Raw genomic sequence first — 12,666 nt, forward strand, 5'->3', positions numbered from 1 at the left:
TATATAAAATTCTTTAATTCTTTGTTATCATTGAAACAACATGGAACTTAAAAAGGACACTCCTAGGTATATCAGGGTAACCAAGAAGATAGAATTTTTGGTATTTCCCTAAAAGAAATAATTTTGGTTGCAAAATGTTAAGAATCAGATATTTCCAAAGAAGTTGGGGGTATGTGAGATGAGACTTTAATGGTACTTTTATACCTTGTTTTAGTGAAGAAAGAGTGCCCATTGTCAAGGGTGAATTAAAACCATGAAAGCTACAGTTTATTTAAGCTGCAGTGCCCTGGGAGTAATAAAAATAAATTTCAAAAGTATAAATTTACTTTTTTATTTATATAAGATCAGGCTTATTATATTATTAGGCTAGTTGTATTCTGTGTTTATGAAATATCTGGCTGAACCGTACGTAACCTCAAGCATTTTCAGTTTGAACTCTGTTTTGATGATGTCCCGGTTTGTAAAAGTTCCCTGTACACCATTTATCCTTTTGCTACTCATTGTTTTCTTTTAAGATGATAGGAACTCTGAAACAAGATATGATTTTGAGAATTTGATCAGTTTTTAAACTTAATTTCTTCCTAATCTGACTCAGTTTAGTAGTTTGTATTTCATAAATACAAACCATCTTTTCACTTGGTTGTATTTATATCTCAAAATACTATGTTTCTGAGTTTTAAAAGCTTCTATTCTATTGGCATAAAGAACATTTTTTGCATTCATTTTCAATGTTTGGAGTACCTTTGATTCCACATTTGTATTTTACATACCTTTGATCCTCTCAAATTAGCAGGTTTATTAAAACTTGATCCTCAATTATTTAGTTTTAATTTAACAGTTATTTTAATTTTTTAATCTTCAACTTGTTCATTTTAGCCACATTTTCACAAAACCTTAGATACATATGAAATGGGTTTTTAAAAATTATTCATAACAGCTTCACTCTCAGTGTATGGTATCTTGGCATTTCCAATAAATTCCTTTTTTTTTTTTTTTGAAGTTTTTCAGGGTTTATCAGGTCTTTTAACTTATAGAATCTTTAACTTTCAGACATAAAAACTGAACTAAACATTACTGACACTTTTAATGGAAGCTCAAGTATTTTGTATTTAGTAAAGTAATAAGATTAATACAAAAGGTATCCATTAACAATTCAACAATAATAATTAAATAATAATCATAGTCATCAATATACGATGTGTCACAAAGGATATGTGTACCAAATGAGTAGTAAGGGAGTCTAATGGAAACACAAATAACCTCACTTATTCATTTGCCCACTGTTACTTTGTTTACCATATACTTGATCTTTAATACCCTATTCCCTCAGATTTTTCATTTAAATACTACCTGTGTTTCAAGACTCCAGTTATTTACAACTCTGCCCCACCTCTCCCCAGGTAGGGTTTTCTAAAACCCCATAAAATACAGTAATCCCTCCAGAGCTTTTATTGCCTCTAATACTCATTTCATATATCTACTTTTGTTGTATCTTATTTATTAATAAATTATATTATTATATTCTTAAACAGAGGTTATATATTATAATTTTTTATATTTCCCACAGGATCTATCCCAGTATTATTATGCATGTGTTAGGTATAAAATAATCAGCTGGTAACTGAATAATTTGCCTACTGTGTGCCAGATTTATCAATAGTGTGGTGGGTATAACCTAACCAACATTTATATCTAGACTCTACAACCCATCATACTTTAAGAAAAGGAAGTTTTGAAAGTTCTCACAGCCATCCAGACCCTAAAGTATTTGTTCAACACATAGGACAGTCCCAAAACCATCACACGGGTCTTTTTTCCTCAGATGCTTTTTAGTCTTAATTTATTTTTATTTATGTAAAAATAGCTTATCTAGATTCTTAGATTGGAGCAGATGAGAAAGTAATACAACTTCAAAATCAGCAAAAAAAAAAAAAGAAAGAAAGAACTACAAAGTCCTAGATTTAAGAAAGGAAGCACTTTAAAACAAAGAGCTCAAAAAATGAGTAATAGAAAGCCATTTTTAGCAGTGCAAGTCAAACATATTTGGTAACCTTAGGACATTATTGTGTAATAAATGATATTTATAATAACAATCAAGTCACTAAGAAGTATTTACATTTTATATAGAATACCTTCTAAGAACACATGGAGTATAAACTGTATTTATGAAGATTTCTAATAAATTTTTGTGTGTGTTTTAACATTGGTCATTTAAATTGTCAAACTTGTTTAGAGATTGTTTAGAGATTCACTTATTTGATATATCTGATGCCCTAATCATGCTACACAATTGAAGCTGTCTTGGTATAAAATGTAAAATGTACTCAAGTATTGCTCTGTTACAAAACACCATGCTGTTCAATGCTTTTGCCTGTTGATGCTGTTTGCTTAGCGTGGACTGTTCTTACTGTGCCTCCACCCCTTGCCTCACCTCCTTACCTCTTCCTGTCTGTCTTCTCCACAGGACTGTAAACCCTTGAAGGCAGAGACTATCTTATCTATCCCTATGCTAGTATTACCTTGCACGTAGTTGATGCTCAATAAATTGAGTTATTGTGCAGAACTATTGAACAAACTCTTGATATGTGTGGTCTTCTATGAATACTCATAGAGAGAACAGCATGACATGCTAACCTAATATTTTTATTTCAGATTAAATATGCAGGTTATTTTCTTAATGTGTTGTTTGATAGGGTAGTTTCCTTTTTATTCCTTACAAATACATTTCACAAATACCATTATTCTTCTATCTAGATGGATTAATTGCCTCCGAAGGAGCCATAAGTCCAGATTTCTTCAACGATTATCATCTTCAAAACGGAGACGTAGTTGGGCAGCATTCATTTCCTGGCAGGTAAACAGTCTTCCAAGAAAAATCTGATGTATGGTGTTTCCTTTGCAAAACCAGAATTCTTTTCACTCCTCATTTTCTTTTTCATTAAGAGCGGGGGGAAAATCTTCAAACTTTTCAAGAACATGTTTGTTTGATTTTAAAGTAATTTGCGAATTCACATTTTTTGTGTAGAAAAATGGAGATTACAGATTTGAAAAAAAAATATATACTTCATCATTTTGGAAGATATAGAAACAGACAGTACTTTTGCCAAGTTAATGAATACATACTCTTTCCTGAGCACTTCTCAAAGCCCATAAAATAAGAAGACAAGATGTGTATTTTAACAACAATTCATACGTATTAAAAAGTGGATGCTTTGACTAAATTGAAGACTTTTCTGTCATAGGTGGAATTAAGTAAAATATTTAAGGAAAAAATACTTGACAAGCCAGTGTTTTACAGTTATTACAAAGTTTCCCTTAGCTGATATCCAGCTTCATTACTAATGTTGCATAGATTTTTTTAAAAAATCTGGCTTTAAAAATGTAAACAATATTTTCCCCTTTATACTATGCCTAGAGGTACAGTATTTTAATTCAGACTGACTGTTGAAATTTCATATTAAGCTACTTTAGTGAATAGGTATGATCTTATTTTTCTTTAAAACTATATTTTTTAAAATTATGGATTTAATTTCTGCTTCTAAAATTGTATGTTTTCTATTTGAGAATTACATTATGTATTTTTTAAATGATCAAACTACAGTGTGACCAATATATTATGACTACTTGTAAGAAGCTATTTTAATTCAGTTATAATAATTGCTGCAACCAATAATGATGATCTGTTATGGAGAATCTGTTTTACTAACATTAATTTTTTTAATTTTAACCTCACACCAACATTTTAAAGCAGAATTATATCTGTTCTATAAATAAAGAGTCAAAGCTGTAAATTTTATATTTAAGTAACCAACTCACACAGGTAGTATTATAGAGCAAAAATTTGATCTTGAGGTCTATAAGTCACCAAAGCTTTTGTTCTTCACAGCATAACATGATCCTAATTTGGAGGAAACAAAACATGCCCGTGACTTTTAAGCCTTCTTGACCACAGACCACATTAAAAGAAATAAACTTTCAGTGTTGAGAAATGGAGGTGTAGCTCAATGGTAGAGCACTTGCCTAGCATGCTTAAGGCCCTGAGTTCAATTCCCAGCACTGCAAAAGTAAAAAAATAAATAAATAAACAAGAGGTCTGGGGTTGTGGCTCAGCGGTAGAGAGCTTGCCTAGCACGGGTGAGGCAATGGTTCAATCCTCAGTACCACATAAAAATAAATAAGTAAAATAAAGGTATTGTGTCCATCTACAACTAAAAAATAAATATTACAGGGCTGGGGATGTGGCTCAAGCGGTAGCGTGTTCGCCTGGTGTGTGTGCGGCCCAGGTTCGATCCTCAGCACCACATACAAACAAAGATGTTGTGTCTGCCGAAAACTAAAAAATAAATACTAAAAATTCTCTCTCTCTCTCTCTCTCTTTAAAAAAAATAAAATAAAATAAATATTAAAAAAATAATAAACAAAAAGAAGTACCTTTCATATTGCAGCCTCAAGCATAGATACATATTTATTTATTTATATGTATCTACCTCTATACATGTGTGTAAAACAAAAATTTCTTAAAATGATATTATTCTTATAATTCCACAATGATAAATTAACCAAAATCTCTTAAAATGATATTCACTCTTAATACCTATAGTGTACAATGGCATGTTGTTTTATTCCTTTCATTTGTTAAATGGAGATTGCCACGCACTAAGTTGATTTCACAACTTATTGATGATTATGACCCAGAGTTTCAAAGCATGGTAGAAAAACATAGGAGTATTACATGAAGTGCCTAGTTCATTGTTCTATAATGGTCTTTAAATAAATAATAGCATTTTAGAAACAGTTTTATCAATAAACTGGATTGTCATAGTAAGAAATTTCTTGCCTCAGGAAATAAAAACTAACCATGGTTAAATACCAGAAAGCATATGACTTTTGATTACTTAATTATTCAAAAAGAGGCTCTGTTTAATCATTATAAGTACTATGTCATGTGACAATTTACTGGATAAATGTCTTCTGAAATTTAATTTAAAAAGGAAGAAATTATTTGGGTATATGATCCAATATTTATATTAAATAATTTTACTTATGGCATTTATAAGATTCTACCATTGTAATTATTAAATTATTCTTTTCATTTATGTCTTATTATGAGCAAAACATTCTTTTTGTACCTTCTTCAGATACTGCCTACCTAAAGAAAGCAAACTGCTACTGATTATGCATTACGTATTACTTATTTGAAGAAGACTTGCTTTCATTTTTTTACATATTATGACTTTAAAGAAACTAAACATTTTTCACTAAAATTGAATATACAAAATGACAATTTCATGAGCCAAATTCAGCAAAATCTCTCATTTCTCATTTTCAAAATGGTTATTTTATTTTAAAAATATTTAAAAAATAATTTAGTAGCTAAATTATATATTAGATCCAAAGATTTCAGGATTTTATTGCTTAGTTCATAAGTCTTTTAAATGACTTTGGTAAAATCCTTTTAGAACCTTCAGTTCTTTTTCATTGCTCAAAAATATTTAAGTAGCTTCTTTTACTTCATAAAAGACACATCATAGTAATGTTGACCTAAAGGATTAGTTAGTAAAACTAACTAGACTTCTTCAAGTCAAAAGAGTGATAAACCTATTTATTATAATCATTTTGATTTGAGAATTGCTTGCCCTTTAAAAAACAAACTTCTCTGAAAAAGTTAAGTCTTTCATCTCTTGTCTTTTATAATCCTTCAGGCCTTACATCACATAACTATATCACTTTTTATTTCCAGATGAAATAATTTACAATGTGTTTCATCAGTTTTTTTGTAGGGACCCCGAATTGTTACAGTAGAGATACAGACTATAAAGTATAGCCAAATATTTATAATTGTTCTTTTCCACTTTCTGTTTTACTGAGCCACTCTGGAATCATATGCTTTTTTTTTCATTTACTCAATAATTTTTGGTTAGTTATGCTTCTTTTGGTAGGACTCCTGTGATCTTTGATACCAAAAGACCATGGATCTTAGGTCTGGCTTTTTTTATTTTTTAATTCTGTAACGGTTCAAGTATTTTAAATTGCTATATAATTATTCACATATCTTATGATAATTTTTCTACTTAATGTCCAGATATGAAATTTTAGTGACTACCTTTCAGCTTCTGATATCCAGTAGGTACATTTAAAAATCATTAGATTAAATAACACTGACTTAAAACTTTGTTGAAGTTCTTTATTTTAAGTGATTTTTAAATAGGACTGTATTTCAAGAAATGTTAAGCAGAAATTGTTGAATTCTTATTCCTCATCACCCCTGTGAAGGTGAAAATAAACAGACATGATGAAGAATTTAAGCTATCTATAAAAGAATTATTTTCTTAATTGGGATCTTAAATATTGAAAACACTAGTTCTCTAAATACATGTAAAAAGAGGAAATGTTATTTATTGAGAGCTTTTTTTTCTCTTTAAATCAGAAAAATGGTCCATATGACTTATAAATTCTTTCCCTGCTTCTTTATCATATGGCTTTGATAAATAAGCATAGCCAAGTTATCTGGAAAAAGAATAATAAAAGATTAATGTACAAAATGTGAATTTTTATCATTACCAATGTTTTTAATGATATGACTGACAGTGGTATGTGGGATGAAACATGAAACAGAATGTGACAGTGCCAAGGGGCATACTCCTCAGACAGCTCTCGTGGTTGCCAGTCTTTGCTGGTTTTTGAACATTTTAAAATTTGAGCAGATTCACATGATCTCAAGTACATGATCTCAAGTTCCTGCAAAGTAAAGAATAAATTACTAATTGGTATGTCATGAGGGTTTTTTGTTTTTAATTGTTCGATGAATTTTTTCCTAAATTGACAAAGTGTAATAATAAGACAAATGTGTTAAAATTTGAGAAACCAAGCCAGATGAGAAAATTTAAACAGTTCAAATTGGTGTTTTTCTTAAAATCCAACTCAAGGGTCCTTCTTAGTCTGCAATCCTGCATTTTTGTAATACATCAAGGCAGTTTAATTGGAAACAGTGAAAACTGTTAAACTCATCTATCTCATTCTACTAGAGAGACTACATGTTTGATAAAATAGATACTGGCAGTTGACAGAGAATCCTGGGTTTTAGACGTGTATCACTATTGGTTTGAACCTCTTGGCGCCAGGATTTCCCGACATTTAAAGTTAATGCAAAATGCATTAGGGCTCCAGGGCCTTAGCTATGGAGTTGCCGATCCCAGGGTGTCAAATGTAAATCTTCCCTTCCCCAAATCTGAACTGGTGTTAGAAAGTAAAGTGGAACTTGCTATTGAAGCTAATTAAAAATAATAGGACTAAGACTAGCTTTTTTTCCTGTTATATACCATGTATCCATACCATATTTTTGGACCGATTTTTTATTATAACTCTTACTTTTCAAGACTAACAAGAACCTCATGTTAAGAATATTTTTAAACTGCTTCCAGCTTTTACAAATCAGTTTTTGTTGCAGTAAAAATGGCCGGTTTTCCTTTTATAGGAATCCAATTTTCATAAACTGGAAAAAAAAATAAGAGACTGCTTAGGTTTCCTTAGGGCTTTGAAAAATATTTTTCAGAGAGCCAGGCGTTCTTTGTGGTTGGCAGAGTGATGTCATTTACTGACCATTTCACTGAGGTCAAAGTGAACTGGATGTGTGCATTTTCTGAGCCATCTGATTCTTACGCCTCCATTTTCTCTATGTGTTAGAGCCCCTTTTTTTCTTTCTTATAATAATTCAGCATTAACATTTTGTACATTAAACTTATAATATATTACACATATGTACTTTTCATTCCTATTTTTTTCTAATATTAAATCACAGTTGAAATGTTAGTTGTACTTTTAAAAATTATACCGAATTGAAGTAATGCATTACTTTTTTTTTCTTTCTTTCTTTTTTTTTTTTTTGTTGTAGTTGGACACAATATCTTTCTTTCTCTTTATGTGGTGCTGAGGATCAAACCCAGCACCTTGCAGGTGCTAGGTGAGCGCTCTACTGCTGAGCCACAACCCCAGCCACAATGCATTACTTCTTGAAAATGTAAAACATATACTTTCATCAAAATTCGTTAATGTATGATTTTTTCCTATGACTAGGATTCTACATGTAAATATTAGACCTTTTTAGGGCCACCTTAATTATACCCAGTACATAGTTTTCGCCATTTTTTTCACTTGAGAAAAATAATCTCAAAATTTCATATTAGCTTACTAAAAGGTATTATTGTAGAGTTTATAGAACTATGTTAATTGATAGTTATATGAGTTTACTTTACAGTAATTATTCAAAAAAGCAGTCAAATTGTTGTCCATTTTACAACCCTGATTTGGCCAACCAAAGAAGCCCTTTTATTATTGAAATAAAAATAAATATACCCATGAAATTCTTTCTTTGATAAGTCTTCTGTCAATTTTTAATGGATAATGCACACTCTAATTTGTTCTAATAATTTAAGTGTTGGTCAGCTTCATCACTGTAGCAGTAGTGTGGATATTATATGGAAAGTTTTTTAAAAAGTGAAAAGAGCCTCCCAGAAACATTTGCTTTGATAGACATTGAGCCTGATCATTTGTTCAGTATTATAAGAACTAAAGTAAGTAGCAAATACTTAACTCTTAAAGATAATCATTACCTAAAACACTGCTTTATTTCAGTATATTACTAAATTTTTATCAGAGATGATCATAGCTTTTTTCTTATTTAAACTCCTGAATTTTATCATTTTTCCAGACATGGTATTACAAAATAGACAGGTACCATTTTTACCTGCCAATTGTCAAGGTTTTACATTAGAGCAAAAAAGTACTCTCATACAGTTCTTATAGAACTTAAGTTGATGAAACCTAAGTTGAAGGCATTTGGTACTGTAAAACAAGCCCCTTGAGTTGTCCATTTCCTTTAAGTCAGACACTTCATTTCCAGTATTTTATCCTTTTCAAAGAACCAAATATAAACAGAGAAGATATAAAAGTTATGTGTTAAAGAAGATAAATACCACCAAGTGTTATGAAGTATGCTTACCTATAGAAGACACATTTTTTTCAACACCTACTTTTGTGCCACAGATTTTTTCCAGATTATATCACACTAGTATTCTAATTAAATTCTATCTTTGAAGGTCAGAATAAATCAAAATAGATACATTTAGGGGCTGGGGGGGCGTAGCTCAGTGGTAGAGTGCTCACCTTGCATGTGGAAGGCACTGGGTTCGATCCTCAGCACCACATAAAAATAAAATAAAGGTATTGTGTTCATCTACAACTAAAAAAATTATTAAAAATAGATATGTTTAGCAATAAACAGATCTTCACCTTACATAAAATTCTTCACCTTTTTAAAGAACTGACCAGAGATCTTTTAATTTGCTTCTTTCTTATTGAAAACCCTTTTTATAAAATTGTTATTCATATATGATGTTTTGATAGCATAAAATTGGATAAGGCACTGCCACATCTGTAATTATGGTAATTCGAAGTGATGGTAGGGTTTGGTATTTTCATTTGCTTATGTTAAAACATGATAATAGAGCTCTTGGTTTATTCTTAGTATATAAGCATATTTTGATTTTAAGAAAGCCTGTTATTAAATACTATGTAATGTTCTAAAAACTAAAACTTATTGAATGCCTTATATGCAGGAATCTGTTACACATTTTATTTACTATTTGCTCTTAACAGGCACATTTGATGAGTCCCTAATATTTGTTCTTAGATGAATCTAGATTGGGAAGAGTCTGCAAGAGTTGTTTCCCAATAGAATTTGGCCAAACCATGATTAAAACACATATAGTAGAACTTCTTTATAGCAACTGCAGGACTGGGCAACAAGACAGGTACTGTCTTGTTAAAAAACTGCACTGTTTCAGGCAGAGTAAATGATTCAATCTAAAAATATCTAGATCTATGCAAATTTGTATAATAAATTATATTGTTACCCAAATGACATTATTTTTAATATATGTTAACATTTGTTTCAAGCCCAGTAATATATCCTGTCTGTACCTAGATATAACCTATAGAAATAATTTTAATTTCTTCCCACCTTCATCAGTATTAGTGAAGTAGAAGTATTTGAAAAAATTTCTTAGAATAGATAAAACGATTCTAAGAAATAATTCCATATGACATAGGAAATTATACGTAAGGTAATGAAGTGATTATTTTAAACTTCTAAACCTGTGGGATGGTAAAAAAAAATGGAAAACGTGAGTAGCAGTAGCTGTGTAACAACACATTTCTGATGAGAAAATCAAACCAAGGCAAGTGAAAGTTTTTATAGCAGAAGAGTCTTGCTCTAACACAATCCTTACATGAAATCTCATTTTTCTTTCTGAATACTCCCTTTACAATTCTACCAGTAACTTTAAAAAAAAATTTGTAGTTGTAGATGGACAGCATGCCTTTATTTTATTTGTTTATTTTTATGTGGTGCTGAAGATTGAACCCAGTGTCTCACATATGCAAGGCAAGTGCTCTGACACTGAGCTACAGCCCCAGCCCTCTACCAGTAACTTTTTTATTTAAGAAAATGGAATGTGTTAGGAGCATTCTAAAAATTTCAAAGAATAAAATGTTTGTCTTTTTAGAAAATCTGAGTATACTGAGACTTTCATGTCTTCATATATTGCATTTGATCATCAACAAATGTGTGAGGTGAATACTGCAGAGTTGCTATTTTAACAATGTGGAAATTAAGACTCAGAGGTTTTCAAGGGTCCACCCTAGAATGAGGTAGCTAATAAAGAAGGAAGACTGGTAGGAGCCAGCACTCTTTTTTTACACCATTATCCCTCCAGATGTCAAGCAGATACATGAGCCTATCAAGTTTAGATTAAATGTTATTAAAGTTCATAGTAAGAGATGTAGTGTCTGTCCTGCAACACCACAAATTTGTGTACCTATTCTGTTTTAATGCATTTGGCACAGTTTACTGCAAATTGGTACTTCAGATTTTCTTGGCAACAAACTGCTAAGAGTTCGTTAACACATTGAGCAATTAGCTCACTACCTTTAAATTCTTTTAAGTAGTTCACTAAATTCTCTACAGTTAAATTCAGTTGTATAAAAAATAGTGAAATGAATGGAATTATCTTAGTTGTAAAGTATAGACCCATGCAAATAATTTATTTGGCTAATTAACCAGTGTACATTTTTGCTTACATGATGCTATTTTTATGCTTACAAATAAATCCTCATGGACTTATTATACATTGATATTGTTTGTCTTATTTGTTTAGAATTTTTATAAAGATGACTTAATTCTAGCATTGAGAAGGCAAGGAAATTTAGTTCCACAACTTGGACACTAATGATTTGTATTTCCCAGGGAGAATTGAATTAGGTTTTATTAGTAAATTGGGCCTATAACATTTAAGGCCAGATTTTATTAGATTATCACACATCAGCATTAGCAAACTGTAAACTTTACTGAAATATAGAAATAGGAGCCAAAAATCAAGGCATAGAATCCTGTAACTTGGGAAGATGTTTTACCCTAGAGGAATTATAGTCCTGAGCTAGAAAAATATTTTCAGTTATTTATTTGCCTTTAGAAATTTAGAAACAGAAAAATTGGTGATAGAACTGCCCTCATCAACTTATTATTAATTTCCTATCTGGTAAGCTGAGCAAAGTTTTCTTAGAAATGCACACTAGCTGTTTGTAAAGCCAAAGATATTCCCGCCCCCCACCAAAAAAACTTATTGTCACTTTATTAGGACTTTCATTTAGGAGAAGAAATTTAGCACAAATGAAATAATGTAACTGACTGTATCCTGTAAAAATGTTAACACAATGATTATGGTGTAGCTTTGTACTGAGAGAATTGAAATGGGAGTTAATCCAGTCCTTACTGGGAAGTTATACCACCACCATTTAAGAATGACTATCTGGTGTTAAAGTTTATAGATTTTTCACATGTATTAAATACATTTTTTTAGCTATACAGATATAAGTAGTTGTAAATTTAATGGAGAGAAAGTCAAAACTTTTAAGCAAAGATGACTGCTCGTGATATAGTTGGCCTAGAAAGTGCTCTCATTTAAAATATGAGATTGTTGAAGGAAACAGAATGCCAATCACCTTTATAGTGGCTGGCTTATTCAAACTCTAATGAGAGGAACCACGGTGCATGCAGTTGATTCATAAGCACTGCTCCCCTCAAAAAATACAAGAGAACTAGAGCAGCTCGTTTTCTAGTTCCTTTAAGCATGGTTTCATTGATACTACCCTTGCTTCTTAATCGGGGATGTTTTCTAATTTAAGGTATGTCTATTTGATCCCATCTGTGTTTTAATGTGATTTAAGTATTTTTGTTAAATTTTTCTTATTAAAAACATTAAACTGGAATTTTTCTTAATTTTTTAAATAGTTGAAACTTAGGGCCTTTCAGTTTTTATATGTAATATTAATTAATTCCCATATTCTTCACATCACCTATAATCATTCCAGATATGAGCCATATGGGCTGTATAAACTGATTTGCACTTATTTTGAGTAGGAATTGTGCAGACTGTGGATGAATTATTAAATTTATACACTAACTACATCTAAGAGGGAAGGATTAAGTCCTGGTAAATGAGAAAGCAATGTGCAGAGGAAGGCCTGCCTGCTTCAGCTGTGTAGTGGCTATAGGGTCAGTTCCAACTAAAAAGTTTTTTGTTGTTGTTGTGTTTTTAAAGGGGGGGGGGG

General features: G+C 31.0%; 1 protein-coding gene across 5 annotated transcripts in view; it reads left to right on the forward strand.

The window, feature by feature from the left end:
• Nucleotides 1–12,666, forward strand: part of Kifap3 (kinesin associated protein 3) — a 162,520-nt gene that overhangs the window by 103,097 nt on the left and 46,757 nt on the right. For 3 of the 5 annotated variants that reach the window (XM_048810059.1, XM_048810058.1, XM_015491848.2), the window contains exon 19: nt 2,755–2,854. In XM_048810059.1, coding sequence (XP_048666016.1) covers nt 2,755–2,854 — 100 coding nt within the window. Of the gene's footprint in view, nt 1–2,754; nt 2,855–3,025; nt 3,454–12,666 lie in introns of those variants that run through there. The other 2 variants (XM_048810060.1, XM_048810057.1) reach the window with 1 other exon arrangement.

The sequence above is a fragment of the Marmota marmota genome, unplaced genomic scaffold, assembly GCF_001458135.2.
Source record: "Marmota marmota marmota unplaced genomic scaffold, marMar, whole genome shotgun sequence".
Taxonomy (NCBI): domain Eukaryota; kingdom Metazoa; phylum Chordata; class Mammalia; order Rodentia; family Sciuridae; genus Marmota; species Marmota marmota.